The sequence below is a fragment of the Bos mutus genome, chromosome 5, assembly GCF_027580195.1.
Source record: "Bos mutus isolate GX-2022 chromosome 5, NWIPB_WYAK_1.1, whole genome shotgun sequence".
Taxonomy (NCBI): domain Eukaryota; kingdom Metazoa; phylum Chordata; class Mammalia; order Artiodactyla; family Bovidae; genus Bos; species Bos mutus.
Window position 1 is genome coordinate 44,118,450 of NC_091621.1, and position 21,866 is coordinate 44,140,315.

At 42.8% G+C, this 21,866-nt stretch overlaps 1 protein-coding gene across 1 annotated transcript in view; it reads left to right on the forward strand.

The window, feature by feature from the left end:
- Nucleotides 1–21,866, forward strand: part of SLC4A8 (solute carrier family 4 member 8) — an 81,822-nt gene that overhangs the window by 45,687 nt on the left and 14,269 nt on the right. The window contains exons 12-19 of the mRNA XM_070370813.1: nt 553–727; nt 1,324–1,457; nt 2,541–2,786; nt 8,429–8,534; nt 9,141–9,302; nt 15,652–15,765; nt 18,311–18,472; nt 19,371–19,622. Coding sequence (XP_070226914.1) covers nt 553–727; nt 1,324–1,457; nt 2,541–2,786; nt 8,429–8,534; nt 9,141–9,302; nt 15,652–15,765; nt 18,311–18,472; nt 19,371–19,622 — 1,351 coding nt within the window. The remainder of the gene's footprint in view (nt 1–552; nt 728–1,323; nt 1,458–2,540; nt 2,787–8,428; nt 8,535–9,140; nt 9,303–15,651; nt 15,766–18,310; nt 18,473–19,370; nt 19,623–21,866) is intronic.

A 21,866-nucleotide genomic window follows, 5' to 3' on the forward strand; every position in this document is an offset into this window, starting at 1 on the left:
TGTGTTTGCCTTGCTACTGTTGCGTCTCCAGCACCTGGCACAGTGCTTGGCATGAAGTATCTGTTACTACTTGGCAACTGCATGAATGATTATGCTGATTTCTCAAGTAAGGTGGGTAGTTCAGAGTAAGAATATACATGTGATAGGGGCTTTTTATCTAGAAAACATATAATAAAACTAACAGTTTTAATACCATGATAGTTTTGTTCATTGCTTCCTAACAGCTCAGAATTTGAAGTTTGAAGCTAATACTTCATTTCACGTTAAATTTTGGAAACTTTTTATTGAATGGGTGTTATGCATAGCAAATTAATTATTTTTATGCTTGGAATAATCATCCAAATTCATGCCTTTGATTGCAAATAGAATCCATGTTGGAACATGGCCAGAATCCATGCTGCCCCCAGAGATATCTCTTGTGCTTGGGGTCAAATTGAAGCCAAATATTAACCTCCATACAGAGCGCATTTGAAGTGCTTTGGAATGTGCTCTGTTGACTTGCTTTAGTGGGAGAAGGACTGCATTAGACACCTGTCTGCTGTGTTTCTGCAGGCTTTTTGGGGGCTTGGTTCTGGACATCAAGCGGAAGGCCCCCTGGTACTGGAGCGACTACCGGGATGCCCTCAGCTTACAGTGTTTGGCCTCCTTTCTGTTCCTGTACTGTGCCTGCATGTCACCCGTCATCACGTTTGGGGGATTGCTTGGAGAAGCCACCGAGGGGCGCATAGTAAGAACTTTGCCACTTCTAATGGTCCCAAATGAGAGTGAAAATATGAAGGCAGCCAAGTCTTCTGGGAGGAAAATTCCCTGGGCGTGGACTGAAGAGATTGGTTTCTTCCTGCTGAATTACATAGTCTTCTGACTTCATGCCAACGAGCAACACCGCTCTCCCTTTAGAACAGACCCTCTTCTGCCTGCATATCAATTTAGATAGCTGATTGCCCTGTTGTATTGCGTGTTGCTCCAAGGATAGAAAATTATATATTGATGTCATCTGAAAATAAGATTTAAGGTGACTCTGTATGACAACCCATAATGTGAATGGTATCATTGTGTTTTCTATGTATATTTATAAATAATTAATTGAGTTGTGCATAGTAGACTTGTTAAGGAGTCGTATGTAGATAGATTTGGGGACCTAAATTATTGAAGCAGTATCCATTTACAAGAGGATTAGACTATGTACACATCGCTCTTGCTGAGACAAAATACAAACAAGTGGCTTGCCAGGTGCATTGGAGAGCTAAGTTAGGAATGTATGTAAGCCTGTGTCACTCACTTCAGATGGGCTGTGGGCTCAGTGTGATTTTTTTCCCTCTGTAGAGTGCGATTGAATCCTTGTTTGGAGCCTCCATGACTGGGATCGCCTATTCCTTGTTTGCCGGCCAGGCTCTCACCATCCTGGGAAGCACTGGGCCAGTGCTTGTGTTTGAAAAGATTTTGTTCAAATTCTGCAAGTAAGATATTTGGTTTTCTGAAAACTCTATCTGGATGTGTTAGTTTGCTACTAGGTTTGAATGTTAGGGTCCTACTAGAGTGTAAGCAGGCAAAAGCATGCTGTGGTCTGCCACCCTGCCTCCAGGTAGGACCAGACCTAAAATAGCAGATCTCCTGGCCCTAAGAGCTTTGTCAATGTCCCTCAACTTTTGACTTTTTTGACTTTTTATCTTTAAAAGCACTTTCCCTAGCTAATCCAAACTCCTAATGAAAGTTTCCTAATGAAAACTCAATTTCCATTTCTAGTCAATTTTTCTTTTTAAAAAATTTAATTTTTTAATTGTATGGATTTTTTAAAATTTTAAATTGGAGTGTAGTAGAATTACAATATTGTGTTACAGTTGTAAGCAAAGTGATTCAGTTATACATATACCTATATTCATTCTTTTTCAGTTTCTTTTCTTATATAGGTTATCATGGAATATTGAGTAGAGTTCCCTTACTATATAGTAGATCCTCGTTGGTTATCTGCTTTATATATATATATATAGTAATGTGTGTATGTTCATCCCAAACTCCTGATTTATCTCTCCCTCTTCATTATTCCCCTTAGGTAGCCATAAGTTTGCTTTTGACATCTCTAAGTCTGTTCCAGTCAATTTTTAATGAGTTAATGCTCTCCCTTTATATCCTGATTGTTGGTGGGGAGTCAACATGTGCTTGTTTTCCTGTAAATCCTTCTTGCATTGTGTATGAGAAGTAGGAGCGCATGGAGTGCGGCCAGCCCTTCCCCCTTAGCTGCAGGGAGAGGACCTTAACCCCGTCGGGCAGGGGGGAGAAGTGGGCCGTGGGCAGTTTGCTCCTCCTCCGCTGTCCCTGTGCTTGCTGTGGGAAATACTGCCTGTGAAGCAGATCTTTGTCACAACGGTCCCAGGACAGCCTTCAGGAGTAAAGTGCAGTCTGAATTAGGGACAAATTAGCTTGCAGTACTGGAACTGACAGTAGCAGATGAATTAACCACATTTTTGACCCTTGCCTGTAATGCAGGGGGTCAGAATGTAACGCCATTCACTGACTTTTGATGAACTTTGGTCTTGTTTCAGAGACTACGCTCTCTCATACCTCTCCCTGCGAGCTTGTATTGGACTGTGGACTGCCTTCCTGTGTATTGTCCTTGTGGCAACTGATGCCAGTTCCCTTGTCTGCTACATTACTCGCTTCACTGAAGAAGCGTTTGCCTCCCTGATTTGCATTATTTTCATCTATGAAGCAATAGAAAAGCTGATTCACCTGGCAGAGACCTACCCCATCCACATGCATAGCCAGCTGGACCACCTTAGCCTGTATTAGTGAGTATGCTTCTGCTTCTTTTATTTTTAAAAAAATAAAGTGAAGGGCCTGAGTATAATGGCTGAGACAGCATGCCATGCAGTGCTTGTAGCTTCTGTTAAGGAAGTGTGTTGGCTCTCTGGGAAACAGAGCTTGGTCTGCCAGAGGAGAACAGTCAAAAGTGATGATGGGGGAACCTCCCTGGTGGACCACTGGTAAAAACTCCACCTTCCAAAGCTCAGGGTGTGGGTTCACTCCCTGGCCAGGGACCTAAGATCCCACATGCCTCACAGCCAAAAATCTAAAACATAAAAGAGAAGAATATTGTAATAAATTCAACAAAGACTTTAAAAATTGCCCACATAAAATTTTTTTAAGATAATGATGGGGAAGATAGATTAAGAGTAAGAATCAGAGAGGACTTGAGAAATGCTTTCCAGAGTATGTCTTTTGGGTCCAGGCATTGAGACAAAAATAGACTGCAATACAATATTGTAAAGTAATTAGCCTCTAATTAAAATAAATAATTTAAATTAAAAAAAAAAAAAGGACTGCAAGTGTAGCAAGGAGAATTCAAGTTAGTTGTTGGGAAGAACTTCTTTTTGCAAAAACTTGTGAGGCTTTGGACCACATCACATTCTCTGAGAGTATATATAGGCTACTCTTAGGAATCATTAGGTAGAAAATATTAATAATTCCTTATAGATCCATAGGTCTCTTACTCTGTATCCAGAAGGTCTAGAAATCTACTTTGTTGTTCAGTTGCCAAGTTGTGTCCAACTCTGCAGCCCCATGGACTGCAGCATGCCAGGCTCCCATGTCCTCCACTATCTCCCACAATTTGCTCAAATTCATGTCCACTGAGGCAGTGATGCTACCTAACAATCTCATCCTCTGTTGCACCTTCTCCTCCTGCCTTCAGTCTTTCTGAACATCAAGGCTTTTTCCAATGAGTCAGCTCTTCGCATCAGATGGCCAAAATATTGGAGCTTCAATATCAGCATCAGTCCTTCTAATGAATATTCAGGATTGATTTCCTTTAGGATTGACTGGTTTCATCTCCTTACTGTCCAAGGGACTCTTAAGAGTCTTCTCCAGCACCACAATTTGAAAGCATCAATTCTTCAGTGCTCAGTCTTCTTTAAGGTCCAACTCTCATGTCTGTACATGACTACTGGAAAAACCATAACTCTGACTATATGGACCTTTGTCAGCAAAATGGTGTCTTTGCTTTTTAATATACTGTCTAGGTTTGTCATAGCTTTCCTTCCAAGGAGCAAGCATCTTTTTAATTTCATGGCTGCAGTCACCATCTGCAGTGATCTTGGAACCCAAGAATATAAAGTCTGTCACTGCTTCCACTTTTTCCCTATTTGCCATGAAATGGTAGGACTGGATCTTCTTTTTTTTTTTTTTGGATCTTCATTTTTTGAATGTTGAGTTTTAAGCCAGCTTTTTTACTTTCATCAAGAAGCTCTTTAGTTCCTCTTCACTTTTTGCCATTAGAGTGGTATTGTATGCATATATGAGGTTGTTAATATTTCTCCTGGCAGTCTTGATTCCAGCTTACGATTCATCCAGCCCAGCATTTTGCATGATGTACTCTGCATAGAAGTTAAATAAGCAGGGTCACATATAGCCTTGATGTATTCCTTTCCCAACTGGGAACCAGTTAGTTGTTCCATGTAAGGTTCTAACTGTTTCTTCTTGACTCACAGTTTACTCAGGAGACAGGTAAGGTGATCTGCTATTCCCATCTTTTCAAGAATTTTCCACAGTTTGTCGTGATCCACATAGTCAAGGGCTTTCACATAGTCAGTGAAGCAAGTAGATGCTTTTCTGGAATTCCTTTTCTTTCTCCACAGTTCAGTAAACGTTGGCAGTTTGATCTCTGGTTCCTCTGCCATTTCTAAACCCAGTTTGTACATCTGGAAGTTCTCAGTTCATGTACTGTTGAAGCCTAACTTGAAGGATTTTTGAGCATAACTTTACTAACTTGCAAAATGAGGGCAATTGTCCAGTAGTTTGAACTGGACACTTTCTTTGGCACTGCCCTTCTTTGGGACTGGGATTAAAACTGACCTTTTCCAGTCCTGTGGCCACTGCTGGGTTTTCCAAATTTCCTGACATATTGAGTGCAGTACTTTAACAGCATCATCTTTTAGGATTTGAAATAACTCAACTGGAGTTTCATCACTCTACTAGCTTTCTTTGTAGTAATGCTTCCTAAGGCCCACTTGACTTTACACTCCAGGATATCTGGCTCTACGTGGTGCCCACACCATCGTTGTTAATCCTGGTCATTAAGACCTTTTTTTTTTTTTATATATAGTTCTGTGTTTTCTTGCCACCTCTTCTTAATCTTTTTTGCTTCTGTTAGGTCCTTACTTTTTCTGTCCATTATCATGCACATCCTTGCATGAAATATTCCCTTGGTATCTCCAGTTTTCTTGAAGAGATCTCTAGTCTTTCCACTCTATTATTTTCCTCTCTTTTTTTTACACTGTTTAAGAAGGCTTCTTATCTCTCCTTGCTATTCTCTGGAATTCTGCATTCAGTTGGATATATCGTTCCCTTTCTCCCTTGCTTTTTCCTTCTCTTCTTTCCTCAGCTATTTGTAAAGCCTCCTCATACAACCACTTTGCCTTCTTGCATTCCTCTTTAGGGTGCTTTTGGTCACTGCCTCCTGTACAGTGTTACGAACCTCTGTCCTTGGTTCTTCAGGCACTCTGTCTACCGGATCTAATCCCTTGAATCTATTTATCACCTCCATTGTATAATCATAAGGGATTTGATTCAGATCATACCTGAATGGCCTAGTATTTTTCCCTACTTTATTCAATATAAGACTGAATTTTACAATAAGAAGCTAATGATCTGAGCCACATTCAGCTCCAGGTCTTGTTTTTACTGACTGTATAGAGCTTCTCCATCTTTTGCTGCAAAGAGTATAATCATTCTGATTTCAGTATTCACCATCTGGTGATGTCCATGTGTTAAGTCACCTCTTGTGTTGTTGGAAAGAGAGTGTTTGCTATGTCCAGTGTGTTCTCTTGACATAACGCTATTAGCCTTCACCCTGTTTCATTTTGTACTCCAAGGCCAAACTTGCCTGTAACTCCAGGTATCTCTTGACTTTCTCATTTGTATTCCAATCCCCTATGATGAAATGGACACTCCAATATTCTTGCCACGAGAACCCCCAAAAGATATGACACTGGAAAATGAGCTCCCCCAGGTCAGAAGGTGTCCAATATGCTACTGGAGAAGGGTGGATGGCATTTACTAATAACTCCAGACAGAATGATGTAGCTGGGGCAAAGCAAAAAACAACACTCAGTTGTGGATATGTCTGATGGTGACTGCCTGAGCAGAAGGTGCACTGTGTGGGGATGCCTGCCAGCCAGCCTTGATACGCTTTTCTAGATTCTAAGTATCCCTTTATTCACACTTTAAAAATAACTCCTTAAACATGTATTAGAATTTACAATTATTTTATTACAAAATAATCACCATCAGGGAATATAATCTTTGAAACCTAGTGGATTTCTGATTGGCATTGGAGGAAGGTTCATTCTTTGACCTTTCTTAATCATTCATTTATTCATTTAACAAATATTCGTTGAGCACCTACTATGTGCCCAGCACTGTTTAGACCCTGGAAACATAGCAGTGAACATGACAGACAAAAGTTCTACCGTCATGAGTTTATGTCCAAGTGGGAGAAGACAGGCAAAAGCGACCAGCTCTGGATTGTGTAGACTTTGGATTTGGATACTGAAATTCTTTGTTAATAAAGCTCAAGACAGTATTTTCTTTAAAAATGAATTTTATTTCTTTTTGGCTGTCTGGGTCTTCGTTGCTGCTCGGGCTTTCTCCAGTTGCGGAGGCCTGGGGTTACTCTTGATGTGGCGTGCAGGCTTCCTGGTGTGGCGGCTTCTCTTGCGGAGCACAGGCTCCAGTCCGAGCGGGCTTCAGTAGCTGCGGCACACAAGCTCGGTATTGTGGTTCCTGGGCTCTGGAGCACAAGGTCGATAGTTGTGGTGCGCAGGCTTGGTTGCGCCACAGCATGTGGGATCTTCCGGGATGAGGGACTGAACCGGTGTCTCCTACATTGGCAGGCAATTCTTTACCACTGAGTCACCAGGGAAGCACCAAGATGGTATTTTTTTTTAACATTTCAGTTGCATTCCATTGTTGATTCATATTGCAGGCAGATTCTTTACATCTGAACCACCAGGGAAGCCTGTTATAAAGCTAGAACTCCCCAATTCTTTAAGTGATTTTATGGTAATAGGTGTGTAACTGATTTTTTAAATAGAGTTAATTTTTTGAGAGCAAATTTTAGGATAACAGCAGAATTGAGCACAAAGTACAGACAGTTCTCGTATACCTCCTGGCCCCCACCATGCAGTCCCCCCACTATCAGCATCTATCACCAGAGTGACATGTTTGTTGCAGTCAGTGACACATCATGATTACCCATAATCCAGAGTTTACATTAGGGTTCACTCTTGGAATTGACACACGTATAGTGACATATCTGCCGTTATAGCATCCTACTGAATAGTTTCTCTGCCCTAAAAATCCTCTGTGCCCAGCCTGTTCATCCCTCCCCCTCACCCCAACCTCTGGCAACCACTGATCTTCTTACTCCATAGTTTTGCCTTTCCTACTGTGTCATATAGTTGTAATCATACAGTGCATAGGCTTTTCAGATTGGCTTAATTCACTTCATAATATGCACTTAAATGTCTTCTTTGTCTTCTCATGGCTTGGTAGCTCATTTCATTGTAGCACCGAATAATAGTCCATTGTCTAGATGTACCACCATACATACATTCACCTACTGAAGAACACTTTTGTTGTTTCCAAGTTTGGAACTGATTTTTTTTTAATACATAAATATAGTATTTTATGCTTTCTCTGTTTTTGTTTTGTTGATTTCCTTCTATTGTTATTACCTATTGAGATCTTTTTGAATTTTAATCCAGTTGCGCTACATCCTTAGAAGGTGTGCTTGGCAGAATCAGAGGTGAAACCAAGTTGCTGGGAATGGCCATGTCAGTTGAGTATACTAGGAGCCAGTACAGGCGTGAAGCATGCTGGGACTGGGAAGCAACATGGTGGCCAGTGGGACAGGTCTGGTCTGCTCTGGTTTGGATGCAAGATGAGGCCTGGGGAAGCCAGGGAATGACCAGGAGAGTGAATATTACCAGGGAGAATGTTGTAGTTTCCATCATGATTCCAGGAGGCTCTGACTTTAGAGCAAGAATGTGATAGGGGTTTAAGGTACAAAATATTTTGGCTTGGGGAGGCTATTGAGAGCTGAATGGGGGTATCCGGTCCTCCTTGCTATGTAGAATGTATTTTGTAGGAAGAGCCCAAGAGATAGAAACTAAGCAAGAGAACTACCACATCAGATGCCTAACTTGTCAGCACTATATCTGAAGACTCACATGCAGATTTGAGCCCAATTTTAGTAATGACTGAAAAATCAGGGTATAGTTGGATCTCAATGAATAGGACCAACCTCAAGGATCTGAAGTGGGCCAAGGAGAAATAGCACGGGCTTTGGCCGCGCCTTTGGCCTTGTCATGGCTCAGAACATTCACTTGAATACTTGGCTACTTCTCTCAGGAATGTTTTCTTTTCCCCTCAGCTGCAGGTGCACCCTTCCAGAGAATCCGAACAATCACACTTTGCAGTACTGGAAGGACCACAACATCGTGACAACAGAAGTGCACTGGGCCAACCTGACTGTTAGTGTAAGTCTGGGCACTGCAGGCAGCTCAGCCTCGCGGCCACTGGGCTTCAGGGCTCCTTCTAGGTGGAAGTGAGGAGCCCTTCAGTACACTCTGGTGTTGATAGAAATCAAGCTTTTTGGTTTTGTTTTTTTAGAACACAATTCTTAACTGACTTTCCTTTCCCTTCAGAATTCTCTTGTACACAAAGGGAAAGGAAGATGACCTTGCACCTCTTTCCCACGCACATCCTGCCCAGTGACCCTACACTGAGGATATGTGGGAATGAAATCAGGGAGGATCAGGGGACAGATCCAGATTTTGTGGGGGCTTGAAGAACATTCAAGTTTGGAAGTCCTCTGTAATAAAAACGGTGCAATAGCTGGGGCCATCCTAGAACCTCGTGTTTGCTCAGGACAGTTCTGATTTCTTTTACAAAAGTGTCTTAGTTAGGACCGTAAGCAGTCACCCAAAATGCAGACAAGAGCCCACAGCTGCATGGAGGGCAGGTGGAGGCTACAGGCAGCCTGCATGTCCCAGCAACCCTGGGATGACAGTGACAGTCAGGAGACAGCAGCTGTTTCCTCCCTCGTGCCTGCCTTTCATCACCCAGAATGTCTATTCCTCCAGGAGTGCCAGGAGATGCACGGAGAGTTCATAGGCTCTGCCTGTGGCCACCACGGACCCTATACTCCTGATGTGCTCTTTTGGTCCTGCATTCTCTTCTTCACCACCTTCATCCTTTCCAGCACCTTGAAGACTTTCAAGACGAGTCGCTATTTCCCAACCAGAGTAGGTAGCACACTCTTGCATTTCTTTTGCGTTAGACTTCTAATATCACAGAACCCGTTCTCAGCCTCCATGCTGCTTGGGAGTACACTGATAGGTGCAGAGCTCCAAAGACCTGATTCTGGAGGCCGTGGCCTTCTCTTCTTCCTGTGTCCAGCAGCCTCTTTCATAGATGTGTGGTGTAGGATGAGGGGTTAATACCTAAGAATTTTTGATTGAAAAGTGTCCGGTGAGTTTAAGGTGGTCGTCCTATTCAATTACATCTCATTTCCAGAATGCGGGGGTATGTCGCGAGTAGTAGCTGGAATGGCACCTGAAGACAGTGCATTGGGGTGACTGCCTGGGGTGCGTAGGGGACCCCAGAGTCTCCTCTGGGGGATGACTAGTAATAGCTAGTGAAATCACTGGGCACATTGACTGCAGCAGCCAAAACGCTCCTGCCTTGGTTTGCATGATGATTTGAAGCCTCAACTGCCTCTCCCTGACACAGATGGCACTGTTTGTTTCCTGACTGGTTTGGGCGGGGTGGAATTAGAGGCCAAGCATAGAAGGACTAAAGGTATCTTTGCTTTGAGGAGGAGCTAGGATCAGGAGGAAATGGTGGTTTTCCTGTGTGTGAGGCTTTTATCAGTCAGATATGCAAAGCAGGATGTGTGAATGGGTGAGGGTCTCAGTTGATGAGACATTTTCTTTGTATACATTCAGGACAACAACACATTCTCAGATGTCAGTGAGTCTACACAGTGGTTAAGGGAAGCTGCATGGAGGGCAGGTGGAAGCTCCCGTTCTAAATAAGTTGTTGTTTCTAAATAAGTTGCCTAAATAAATAATTTCTAAATAATTTATTTGTTTGTTTCCAGTCTGGACATACAATGAACAGGTGGCAGTTGTGTACTGACTACTTGCTACTTGCTCAATCAAGCCTGGCTTAAGTGAAATAGGGGATGCAAAAGAAGCTTAAAATGTCTCTGTAACAGATACACACACTACTATATATAAAATAGATAAACAAGGACCTGCTGTATAGCATAGGGAACTCTACTCAGTATCTTGTAATTAACGTATAGTGGAAAAGACCCTGAAGAATAATATATATATGAAATTGAATCACTTTGTTGTACACCTGAAACACTGTAAATCAACTATACTTCAATTAAAAAATAATAAACTGTAAAACATGAATTATGCTGCGATTCATGGGGTCACAAAGAGTCGGACACGACTGAGCGACTGAACTGAACTGAACTGAAAGTTACTATATAATTTTAAAATATATATATCTGTGTCTCCTTTGCTGCTCTGCAAGTAAGATCATCAGTACCATCTTTCTAGAGTCCATCAGTTTAGTTCAGTTCAGTTCAGTCGCTCAGTTATGTCCGACTCTTTGCGACCCCATGAATCGCAGCACGCCAGGCCTCCCTGTCCATCACCAACTCCCAGAGGTCACTCAGACTCACGTCCATCGAGTCAGTGATGCCATCCAGCCATCTCATCCTCTGTCGTCCCCTTCTCCTCCTGCTCCCAATCCCTCCCAGCATCAGAGTCTTTTCCAATGAGTCAACTCTTCGCATGAGGTGGCCAAAGTCCTGGAGTTTCAGCTTTAGCATCATTCCTTCCAAAGAAATCCCAGGGCTGATTTCCTTCAGAATGGACTGGTTGGATCTCCTCGCAGTCCAGGGGACTCTCAAGAGTCTTCTCCAACACCACAGTTCAAAAGCATCAATTCTTCGGCGCTCAGCCTTCTTCACAGTCCAACTCTCACATCCATACATGACCACAGGAAAATTCATAGTCTTGACTAGACGAACCTTTGTTGGCAAAATAATGTCTCTGCTTTTGAATATGCTATCTAGGTTGGTCATAACTTTCCTTTCAAGGAGTAAGCGTCTTTTAATTTCATGGCTGCAATCACCATCTGCAGTGATTTTGGAGCCCCCAAAAATAAGGTCTGACACTGTTTCCACTGTTTCCCCATCTATTTCCCATGAAGTGATGGGACTGGATGCCATGATCTTCGTTTTCTGAATGTTGAGCTTTAAGCCCACTTTTTCACTCTCCACTTTCACTTTCATCAAGAGGCTTTTTAGTTCCTCTTCACTTTCTGCCATAAGGGTGGTGTATCTGCATATCTGAGGTGATTGATATTTCTGCCGGCAATCTTGATTCCAGCTTGTGTTTCTTCCAGTCCAGCGTTTCTCATGATGTACTCTGCATAGAAGTTATGTAAGCAGGGTGACAATATACAGCCTTGACGTACTCCTTTACCTATTTGGAACCAGTCTGTTGTTCCATGTCCAGTCCTAACTGTTGCTTCCTGACCTGCATACAAATTTCTCAAGAATCAGATCAGGTGGTCTAGTATTCCCATCTCTTTCATGTATGTATTAATATATGATATTTATCTTTCTCTTTCTGACTTCACTCTGTAATAAGCTCTAGGTTCATCCACCTTTTTAGAACTGACATTCAAATGCATTCCTTTTTATAGCTGGGTAATATTCTATTGTGTATATGTACCACAACTTCCTTATATACTCATCTGTTGCTGGACATCTAGGTTGCTGCCATGTCCTAGCTACTGTAAATAGTGCTGCAGTGAACACTGGGGTACATATGTCTTTTTCAATTATTGTTTCCTCAGGGTATATGCCCAGGATTGCTGGGTCATCAGCTCAGCTCAGCTCAGTTGCTTAGTCGTGTCCGACTCTTCACCACCCCATGGACTACAGCATGACAGGCTTCCCTGTTCATCAACTCCCAATGGACACAACCTCATGTCCATCAAGTCGGTGATGCCATCCAACCATCTCATCCTCTGTCGTCCCCTTCTCCTCCTGCCTTCAATCTTTCCCAGCATCAGAGTCTTTTCCAATGAGTCAGTTCTTTGCATCAGGCGGCCAAAGTATTGGAATTTCAGCATTAGTCCTTCCAGTGAATATTCCTAAAGGACTGATTTTCCTTTAGGATTGACTGGTTGGATCTCCTTGCTGTCCCAGGGACTCTCAGAGAGTCTTCTCCAACACCACAGTTCAAGAGTATCCATTCTTCAGTGCTCAACTTTCTTTATAGTCCAACTCTCACATCCATACATGACTACTAGAAAAACCATAGCTTTGACTAGATGGACCTTTGTTGGCAAAGTAATGTCTCTGCTTTTTAATATGCTGTCTAGGTTGGTCATAGCTTTTTCTGCCAAGGAACAAGCATCTTCTAATTTCATGGCTGCAGTCACCATCTGCAGTGATTTTGGAGCCCAAAAATAAAGTTTCCTATTGTTTCCATTGTTGCCCCATCTATTTGCAACTGGACGCCATGAGCTTTGTTTTTTGAATGTTGAATTTTAAGCCAGCTTTTTCACTTTCCTCTTTCACTTTCATCAGGCTCTTTAGTTCTTCTTCACTTTCTGCCTTAAGGGTGGTGTCATATGCATATCTGAGGTTACTGATACGTCTCCTGGCCATCTTGATTCCAGCTTATGCTTCTTCAAGCCTGACATTTTGCATGATGTACTCTGTGTAGAAGTTAAATAAGCAGGGTGGTAATATACAGCCTTGAAGTACTCCTTTCCCAGTTTGGAACCAGTCTGTTGTCCATGTTTGGTTCTAACTGTTGCTTCTTGACCTGCATACAAATTTCTTAGGAGGCAAGTCAGGTGGTCTAGTATTCCCATCTCTTGAAGAATTTTCCACAGTTTTTTGTGAGCTACACAGTCAAAAGCTTTGGCATAATCAATAAAGCAGGAGTAGATATTTTTCTGGAACTCTCTTGCTTTTTCAATGATCCAACAGATGTTGGCAATTTGATCTCTGGTTCCTCTGCCTTTTCTAAATCCAGCTTGAACATCTGGAAGTTCATGGTTCATGTGCTGTTGAAGCCTGGCTTGAAGAATTTTGAGCATTACTTTGCTAGCGTGTGAGATGAGTGCAATTGTGCGGTAGTCTGAACATTCTTTGGCATTGTCTTTCTTTGGGATTAGAATGAAAACTGACCTTTTTCAGCCCTGTGGCCACTGCTGAGTTTTCCAAATTTGCTGGTATATTGAGTGCAACACTTTCACAGCATCATCTTTTAGGATTTGAAATAGTTCAGCTGGAATTCCATCACCTCCACTAGCTTTGTTTGTAGTGATGCTTCCTAAGGCCCACTTGACTTCACATTCCAGGATGTCTGGCTCTAGGTGAGTGATCACACCATCATGGTTATCTGGGTCATGAAGATCTTTTTTTTTACAGTTCTTCTGTGTATTGTTGCCACCTCTTCTTAATATTGTCTGCTTCTGTTAGGTCCATACCATTTCTGTCCTTTATTGTGCCCATCTTTGCATGAAATGTTCCCTTGGTATCTCTGATTTTCTTGAAGAGATCTCTAGTCTTCCATTCTATTGTTTTCCTCTATTTTTTTTTTTTTTTGCATTGTTCACTTAGTAAGGCTTTCTTATCTCTCCTTGTTATTCTTTGGAACTCTGCATTCAAATGGGTATATCTTTTCTTTTCTCCTTTGCCTTTAGCTTCTCATATGGTAGTTTTATTCCTACTTGCAGGGCAGCAAAGGCAACACAGACATGAAGAACAGACTTTTGAACATAGTGGTAAAGGAGAGGGTGGAATAATGTGAGAGAATAGCCTTGAAACATACACATTGCCATATATAAAATAGAGAGTCAGTGGAAGTTTGCTGTATGATGCAGGGAACTCAAAGCCAGTGCTCTGTGCCAGCCTAAAGGAGTGGGATGGGGAAGGCGGTGGGATAGGAGTTTGAGAGAGAGGGGACATATGTGTACCTATGGCTGATTTGTGTTGATGTATGGCAGAAACCTTCCTATGTTGTGAAGTAATTATCCTCTAATTTATGTGTGTGTGTGTGTATATATATATATATATAGAGAGAGAGAGAGAGAGAGAGACAGAGAGAGAGAGAGACAGAGAGAGAGAGAGAGAGTGTCCCTGTCATCAATAGGAAGGGAAAACCCATGAAACAACCAGGCCCATAGGAGATAGCAGTCATTAGATGGATGCCATCCTGGGATATAAGTGCCACAGGAGTTCAGAGGAGAGAAGGACCCTGGGCCCCAGGATGGGCTTCTTGTTAGGGCAGCTACATGTTCAGAGAATTTATGTAACATTCAGAGGAGATCTAAAAAAACCAGGGAAGGGGAGCTAGAAACCTCAGGTTTCACAAGAAAGCAAAGTCAGGTTAAGGTATCAGTGATGTTACATATGGCCATGTATATCTATCTGGCCAGATGTTATATCTGGCTCAGTCTTGTTGGAAGCTCCGATTAAGGTGGGCATACAGTGGGCACTAGACACTGAGGGGGACTGTGTTTTATTAAAGCTACAAAACTATAAAATCGGTTAGTCAGTCCTCTTAGGGGCAAAATGGTGATGAGGGGCTTTGAAGAAAAATAATGCAGAAAAGGCATACAGAAAGTACTAGGGTGGAGGGTGGTGACCATGAGAGATGATTAAGTGGAAATTGTGATATTTGAGTGGATGTAAAGGAGGGAGCTGCCCATGGAGTCACCTGGAGGAAAAGCCGCTGAGGCAGAGGGATGAGCAAGTGCGAAGGCCCTGAGGTGGGAGAGTCTGGTGTAAGAAACAGCAAGGAGGGCTGTGTGGCTGGGACAGGCAGAGTGAGTTGGGGAGCATTAGGACCTGAGTCAGAGCAGTAACGATATCAGATGTGTGTGGGCCTCACTGGCCAAGGAGGTCTCTGGGCTTTTTAGCTCCGTGAAATGAAGAGGCATTTCAGGGTTTTGGTAGAAGCGTGACATGATCTGACTTGTGTTTTGAACGCTCATTCCAGCAGCTTTACATAAGGACAGAGCCAGGGTTAGGAGTCTGCTGCAGCTACAGAGACGAGAGGTGCCGGTGCCTCTGATCTGGTTGGGAGCTATGGGGTGGTGAGAAGGGGTCTGATTGTGGGCATGAGCTAAAAGCAGAGCCAACAGGACTTGCGAATGGATTTGATGTTGGGGCTGAGAGCAAAGAGGAGTTGGTGCTGCTGCGAGGTCTGGGTGCAGCTGGATCTTGTTGGTCCCAGGAAATCTTATTCCAAGTTCTCAGAGCTATTCCCTAAATGCTGGGCCCAGATTCTCTAAACAGAACTCCTCAGAGTTTGGAGTGGGTCCCAATAGAATTTGTCAGAGGATTCATTCTCCCTTATGATACCCACACTTTGGTGGTATTAATTTGGGCATGTTAACATAGTCCTGTTGTTTAAATATGCTTGTATTAATTGACCAATAAAATTAAATCATTCTTCTGAGCATGTTTAAGCATTTTACAATACTCGAGTCTTTTCTATTGTGTTTAATCTACTGTAACACATCTCCAATCCTTTTTCGTGCCAGGTCCGCTCCATGGTGAGTGACTTTGCTGTTTTCCTCACTATCTTCACAATGGTGATTATTGATTTTTTGATTGGAGTCCCATCACCCAAGCTTCAGGTTCCCAGTGTGTTCAAGGTAAACAGATCTTAGGGTACTCGATGCCCTTATGTAGTTCATAGACTCTGATCCCGAGTTATTTCAGGGGCCTCTCCTTATCTTAATCATGTATTTTGTAGTCCTCTAAATCTGAGTTGTGCTGCTCACGCCATACCATTCAGAAAAGCAAACTCTTCAGGCTTAACTGAGTTCAAATTAGAAAAGTCAGAAAACCTAATGTTGTTTAATGAATGAAAAGCCTTATTTATTTTCTTAATGCCATTTATACAATGAAATATGGGAACTTGCCTGGTGGTCCAGTGGCTAGAACTCCATACTCCCAATGCAGCGAGCCGGGTTCGATCCCTGGTCAGGGAACTAGATCACACATGGCTCAACCGAGAGTTTCCATGCCACAGCTATTAATAAGATCCAGTGCAGCCAAATAAATAATTAAAAAATAAAACAAAGGAATATCTGTATTTACATAAACATATACCAAAGACTGTGGGAATGTGGGTCTCTGGAACAAGTTCTGGTTCCCAGCACTTCACTGAGCATCAGCTGTCTTAGGAAATCAGGAAGGGTGAAAAGGCTCTTTGTAGGCCTCAGTCCTGCTCCTCAAGTATCTTGCCCCATGAGGAGGTGAGGCGGTGGAGGAGCTTCACCCTCATTCTAGGGCCCCCACCAGAGTAATCGTGACCTCTCTTCAACCCTAATTCATTGTTTGTATATCTGTCTATAATCAATACTGTTGATCCAAAAATCTATACAAAAAGTAAAACAGATGATCTACACATGGGGACTCGGATCTGGGGGTACCTACTGAGGAAACTGAGAAGATAGAACAGCTGAGCTCAGTTCCACAGATCCCCACAGGGTGGGGAGAGGAGGAAACCTGGGTGTCCTTGGGACCGGAGAGGAGCCAGGAGAGGAGGGAATGGGGAGGCTGGGGAGGAGGAGGAGGCCGGGAACGCAGGCCCGTGGCAACTTGTAAACACCCAGCATAGTCGGCCTTCGTCTTCCCTTTCTGTCTCCCTGAAGCAGGCCTGGTTAAAAATATCTTTTTCTGTAATTGCTTGAAAAAATTTTATTTTGTTTTGTTAAATTCAACTGAAATGCCATCCAGTTAGAAATTGATGGATTAAAAAACATACTCTTTAAAAGTATATACCTTCTATAATATATATCTTTCTCACCCTGTGTGAATGAGTGCGGTCAGCTTTTTCTCTAATAGCTGGCTGAGGTCGACAATGCAGGAGGAATGGATTTTGTGTAAAAATAAGTACTCGGAGCATTAAGCAGTTCTTGGAAAGGTTTCCTGATGGGTAGGCTTCAGATAGTCAGAAGGCACTGCATTTCTGGGACATCTGGGAAGAAGGCCTCTGGAAGATGGGAGAGACGTCAGAGAAAATGGGAGAATGTCAAAGGCAGTGCTGCTCATTGGCAGGCCTCCCTTTCAGGAAGCAGAGAGAACATTTTCTTCTTTTTTCTCTTCCCTATTATACCACATCACCCCCAATGACCAAGACCCAGTCTGAAGGCTAGTACTATTATTGATGGGTGAGTAGGACACGACTGAGCGACTGAACTGAACTGAATGTCAGTCAGGGATTAATACGTTTTTGTGTTGACCTAACAATTTAACTACCATTTAGAACATTATTACTAAGGAAACACAGATTCTATAAACTTTCAGAACCTAACCTATTAATAATTTGGGACTTGGTGACATTATTGAAGTCATATTTGAATCCTAGAATGATAACCAATGTGGAATCAAATACTTTGGATTAAAGTCTTTGCTTTGTTCATGAGTTTGGGGCCAGTTTGTATCCCTGGCCTTTTACCTTCCATCCCTACTTGCCAATCAAAGTGAACTTTTCTTACCCAGAGTACCCTGGCATTTTTTTTTTTGAGATTTATGAGAGTTTAGTTAGTTTATAAGATTTATGAACAGTGGTCTTACAGGGTCATTGAAGAGGATCCCAGATCATGCGAGTCCCCAGATTCAGTGTTTTGGGCTCCTCTCTCAGGTCTCCAGGGCCTGGACCTTGTTTCATTGCTGATAGGAGGTGAATCTTGGACCAGGCCCCTGAGATTCCATGTAACAAGACTCTGTTGCCTTTATTTGTGCTGTAAACATACATGATACGGCTTCTGGTGGGGAGAATAGTGAGGAGGATAATCAAAGTTATTATATTGTCTTTGAAAGTTATAAATTCTTCTTTAAACAACATATTTTATTATTAGTCAATATATTTCATCTGGGTCAATGCGGAGATAAAGTCACTTTTTCTGTACACAGGAGTTTGGAGAGCCAGGGAAGGAAGTGAAGGATTAGTGAATATTCCATAAGAAATTGACAATTGAGGACTGACTCTTTCAAAGGGGATTTGGAACAAGGTCATAGATTTTCTAAGGGATTGCTGTATTTCATGCCCCTCCTTTTTTTTTTTTTTTTGAGAATTTTCATTCAAGAATAAAAAGAAATGTGGTTGTTGTGATTCAGTTTGATCTGTTTTGCCCTAATGACTACAGTTAACTTAAAATACAAAAATAAAACCTTGCTTTTTCCCTTTAGCCAACACGGGATGACCGAGGGTGGATTATTAGTCCCATTGGCCCCAATCCCTGGTGGACTGTGATTGCTGCAGTTATCCCAGCACTGCTCTGCACTATCTTAATATTCATGGACCAGCAGATCACAGCCGTCATCATTAACAGGAAGGAACACAAACTCAAGGTAAGAAAAATTTCTGACCTAGAATAATGGCATAATAATAATGGCAACCTATTACATCTTTAAAAAAATTTAGGGAAAGCCCATTTAGACCAGGAACTGTATTACCTGGGTACAAGCAGTCATGGAAGGAGCTATGGAAGGAGTTTCTAGGGGTTTCTGACTCCTTCATTAATGACAGAGATTGGTTTGGAGATGAAACTAGAGTAGAGCATGATTGTGCAATGTGAAGGAAGCTTGGAATCTATTACTCTCCTCTCAGACCTATGGGGGAGGTTGGTGGGCAGAATTCTTGGTGGTCCCAATATGGTCATATGCTCTGGTCCAGGGTTATCGTCCCGAGGTTCAGGTTACGGCTTGGACCACTGTTTCCTGGAGACAACTGTTCTCCCATTGGCGTACATTACTGAGGTTTCCAGACTGAACCTTGAGCCCATGAATCCTAGGAGGTAGGGTTGGTGCCAAAACATTGATTAGTGAGAGGCTTCATGACTTGTCTCTATTCCTTCATTCCCTAGAGTAGGCAACCTCCATATTTGGCAAGGAATGGGGTGTGTTTATAGGAACCTATTTATTGCCAACTCCTGTAAGGTCGACCCTCTAGAATGGTCAAGATATGTCTCTGGCTACTCTGCCGAGAAAGGATGAATCTTTGAATATGTGATACTCAGGGTGAGATCTGGGGACACTTGGATAAAAACTGGATATTGGTATGTGTAGGACACGCTAAGGTTTCTCTTTCTTCTCTGTTCCCTCCAAACCAGGAGGGGCTGCAAGACTTCTGGAATCCCTGGAGCCCTTCCTTATCCTTCCTGCTTTGGGCCTGAGACTCTTAGCTCACTGTCCTATGTCCCACTACAGCCAGCCCACTGATGGTGATGGAGACTCTGTTTCCCCACAGAAAGGATGTGGCTACCACCTGGACCTGCTGATGGTGGCCGTCATGCTGGGTGTCTGCTCCATCATGGGCCTGCCCTGGTTTGTGGCTGCAACTGTCCTATCCATCACACACGTGAATAGCCTCAAACTGGAATCTGAGTGCTCTGCCCCAGGAGAACAGCCCAAATTCTTGGGCATCCGTGAACAGAGAGTGACAGGTCTTATGATCTTTGTGTTGATGGGCTGCTCAGTCTTCATGACAGCTATATTAAAGGTAAAACCATTCATTCGTTCATTAGGTAAATATTAAGTGCCTCATTTGTGCTGGGAATGCAGTGGTACAATAAACAGATACACATACAAATACCTGCCCTGAGGTATTTATTCTAAGTGGAGCAAGACAGATAAGATGTAGTTAAGGAAGTTAGTTAAGAAAATAAACAGGGTAGTTATAGAATGTAATATGTGATCAAAGGAAATATAGTGTTGTATGGTTCTATAGAGAAGTAAAGGGATGTGTTTTGTTAGTGTGGTCAGAGAAGGCCTCTCTAAGGAAATGGTGTTTAAGATGAGATGGAGCCAGCCCTGCCATGAGTGGTGGGAGAGGACATGGGGGGAAGGGAGAAAAGCAGTCTAGACAAGTCCTGAAGTGGGAAATAATGATACATGTTCTAGGAGCTACCAGGGCCATGTGGCTCAGGGATGTTAAAGCAAAAGCACTGTGAGATGAGATTGAAGAGGGCAAGGGCAGATCATGTAGGGCTTGTTGACACTGGTAAAGGTAACCTTCAGAGAGTTTTAACAGTAGAGGGACATCCATTTAATATTTTTTAAAAAGATCTCTCTGGCTCATATCTAGAGAATAAGTATTTAAGGTTGAGGAAAAATAGAGGTAGAAGACTGTGAGTCTGTTTAATAGACTGTGAGTCTATTACAGGTGAGAGAGGATGGTGGTTGGATAGGGAAGTTGGTAGTAAGGAATGCATAAAAGGCATGACTTCTGTATATCTTGGAGGAGATCAGGTCTTGCTGGTTGATTGGATATGGAATGGGAAAACGGAAACATCAAAATGACTGCTAGGTTTTTGGCTTGACCATCTGGGTGCAGAGTGATGGCATTTAAGGTGGAGAAGGCTGTATGAAGGAGGAAGTGATTTTGTAAGGGATGGGCTGTGATCAGATTTGAGTGAGATGTCTGGTAGGCATCTGAGTGAAGAGGCTGGGTGGGGGTTACTAGACTAAAAATATAAATGTGGGAGTCAGCAGCACATAGGTGGTAGTGAAAGCCAGGGGCATAGATGAGCTCACTCAGGGGGAAGGGTAGCTATAAAAAAGGAGGAGTGGAGAGAAGAGCAGAGTCCATGGAGGTCCAATATTTAGAAGGTGGGTAGAGGAAGAGACAGCAACAGAGACTCAGAGGAGCTGCCAGAGGGGGAGGGGGGGAACCAGGAACATATGATGTCAGGGAATTCAAGCAAGGGGAATGATTGGTTGGAAACTGTCTGGAAAAATGAAGACCAAACCAAGATCATTGGGTTTGGCAACATGGAAGCCTAATGAGACTTGCCAAGAGCAGATTGATTGGAACAATACAGTAGAAGCCTAGTGATGGGGACCTGAAGCGTATATAGGTGGTGAGGAAGTAGAGTGTGGGCAGACAACTCTATCAAGAAGTTTTTTCTATTGAAGTAGAACAGCGAAATGGGCAGTGGCTGGTATGAGACATGGGGTGAAAATAGGATTTTTGGAAAGATAGAAGCTACCTTGAACATGAGGAAAAAAAATTGTTGTGGGTGAAAGGCCTGCCTGTGGGAAAAATAGGATAAAAAAGAAAGTTCAAGCCCCAGCCATTGTGGGGCACTTATCTCCCTTGCCTCCTTCTCCCGCCTTTTAGTGACTCATCAGCCACTTCAGCCTGCAATGCAGATGCTGTTTAAGGGTGCAAATTGGCACAGGTGGGACAGGATTCTGAACCCTCCTTCTGCCTCCTTACCTTCCACTTGATCTTGCCACGTCTTCTCATTCCTCTTCCCCCTTTTACTCTCTGTCCCTGGCACGCCCCCACCTCTGATCTGGGTGCCATCTGGAGGAGCCCAAAGGTGTCTGCTCTTTGGGAGTGTAACCATGAGTCATTGTGGTGGGCATTGCCTGGCCTTCCTAGAACAGTCTCAGGAGGATTCTTTTAGGCAATCATTCAGTAGTTCTTCTAACAAGGTTAGCACCAAATTGAGATGTCTACTCACTCTAGAGCCAGAACAACATAAAATCCAATAGAGATTTTCTAGTTCAAAGAAGAATTATGTTTAGACGTGTTCGTTAGCCCCAGAATAAAAGCAAGTTGAGTGTAGTCTTTGCAGTGACATTTTCCTTGCCTTAATTCCACGGGCCTCATTACCTCGTAAAGCTGCTCTGAAAATTACCTAGATTGGTATAATGTGGGAAGTGTGCGTGTGTATTCAAGTGCAATAGAATCATGTTGCCATTTCTCCCTAAATTATTCTTCATCTGACAAGATACC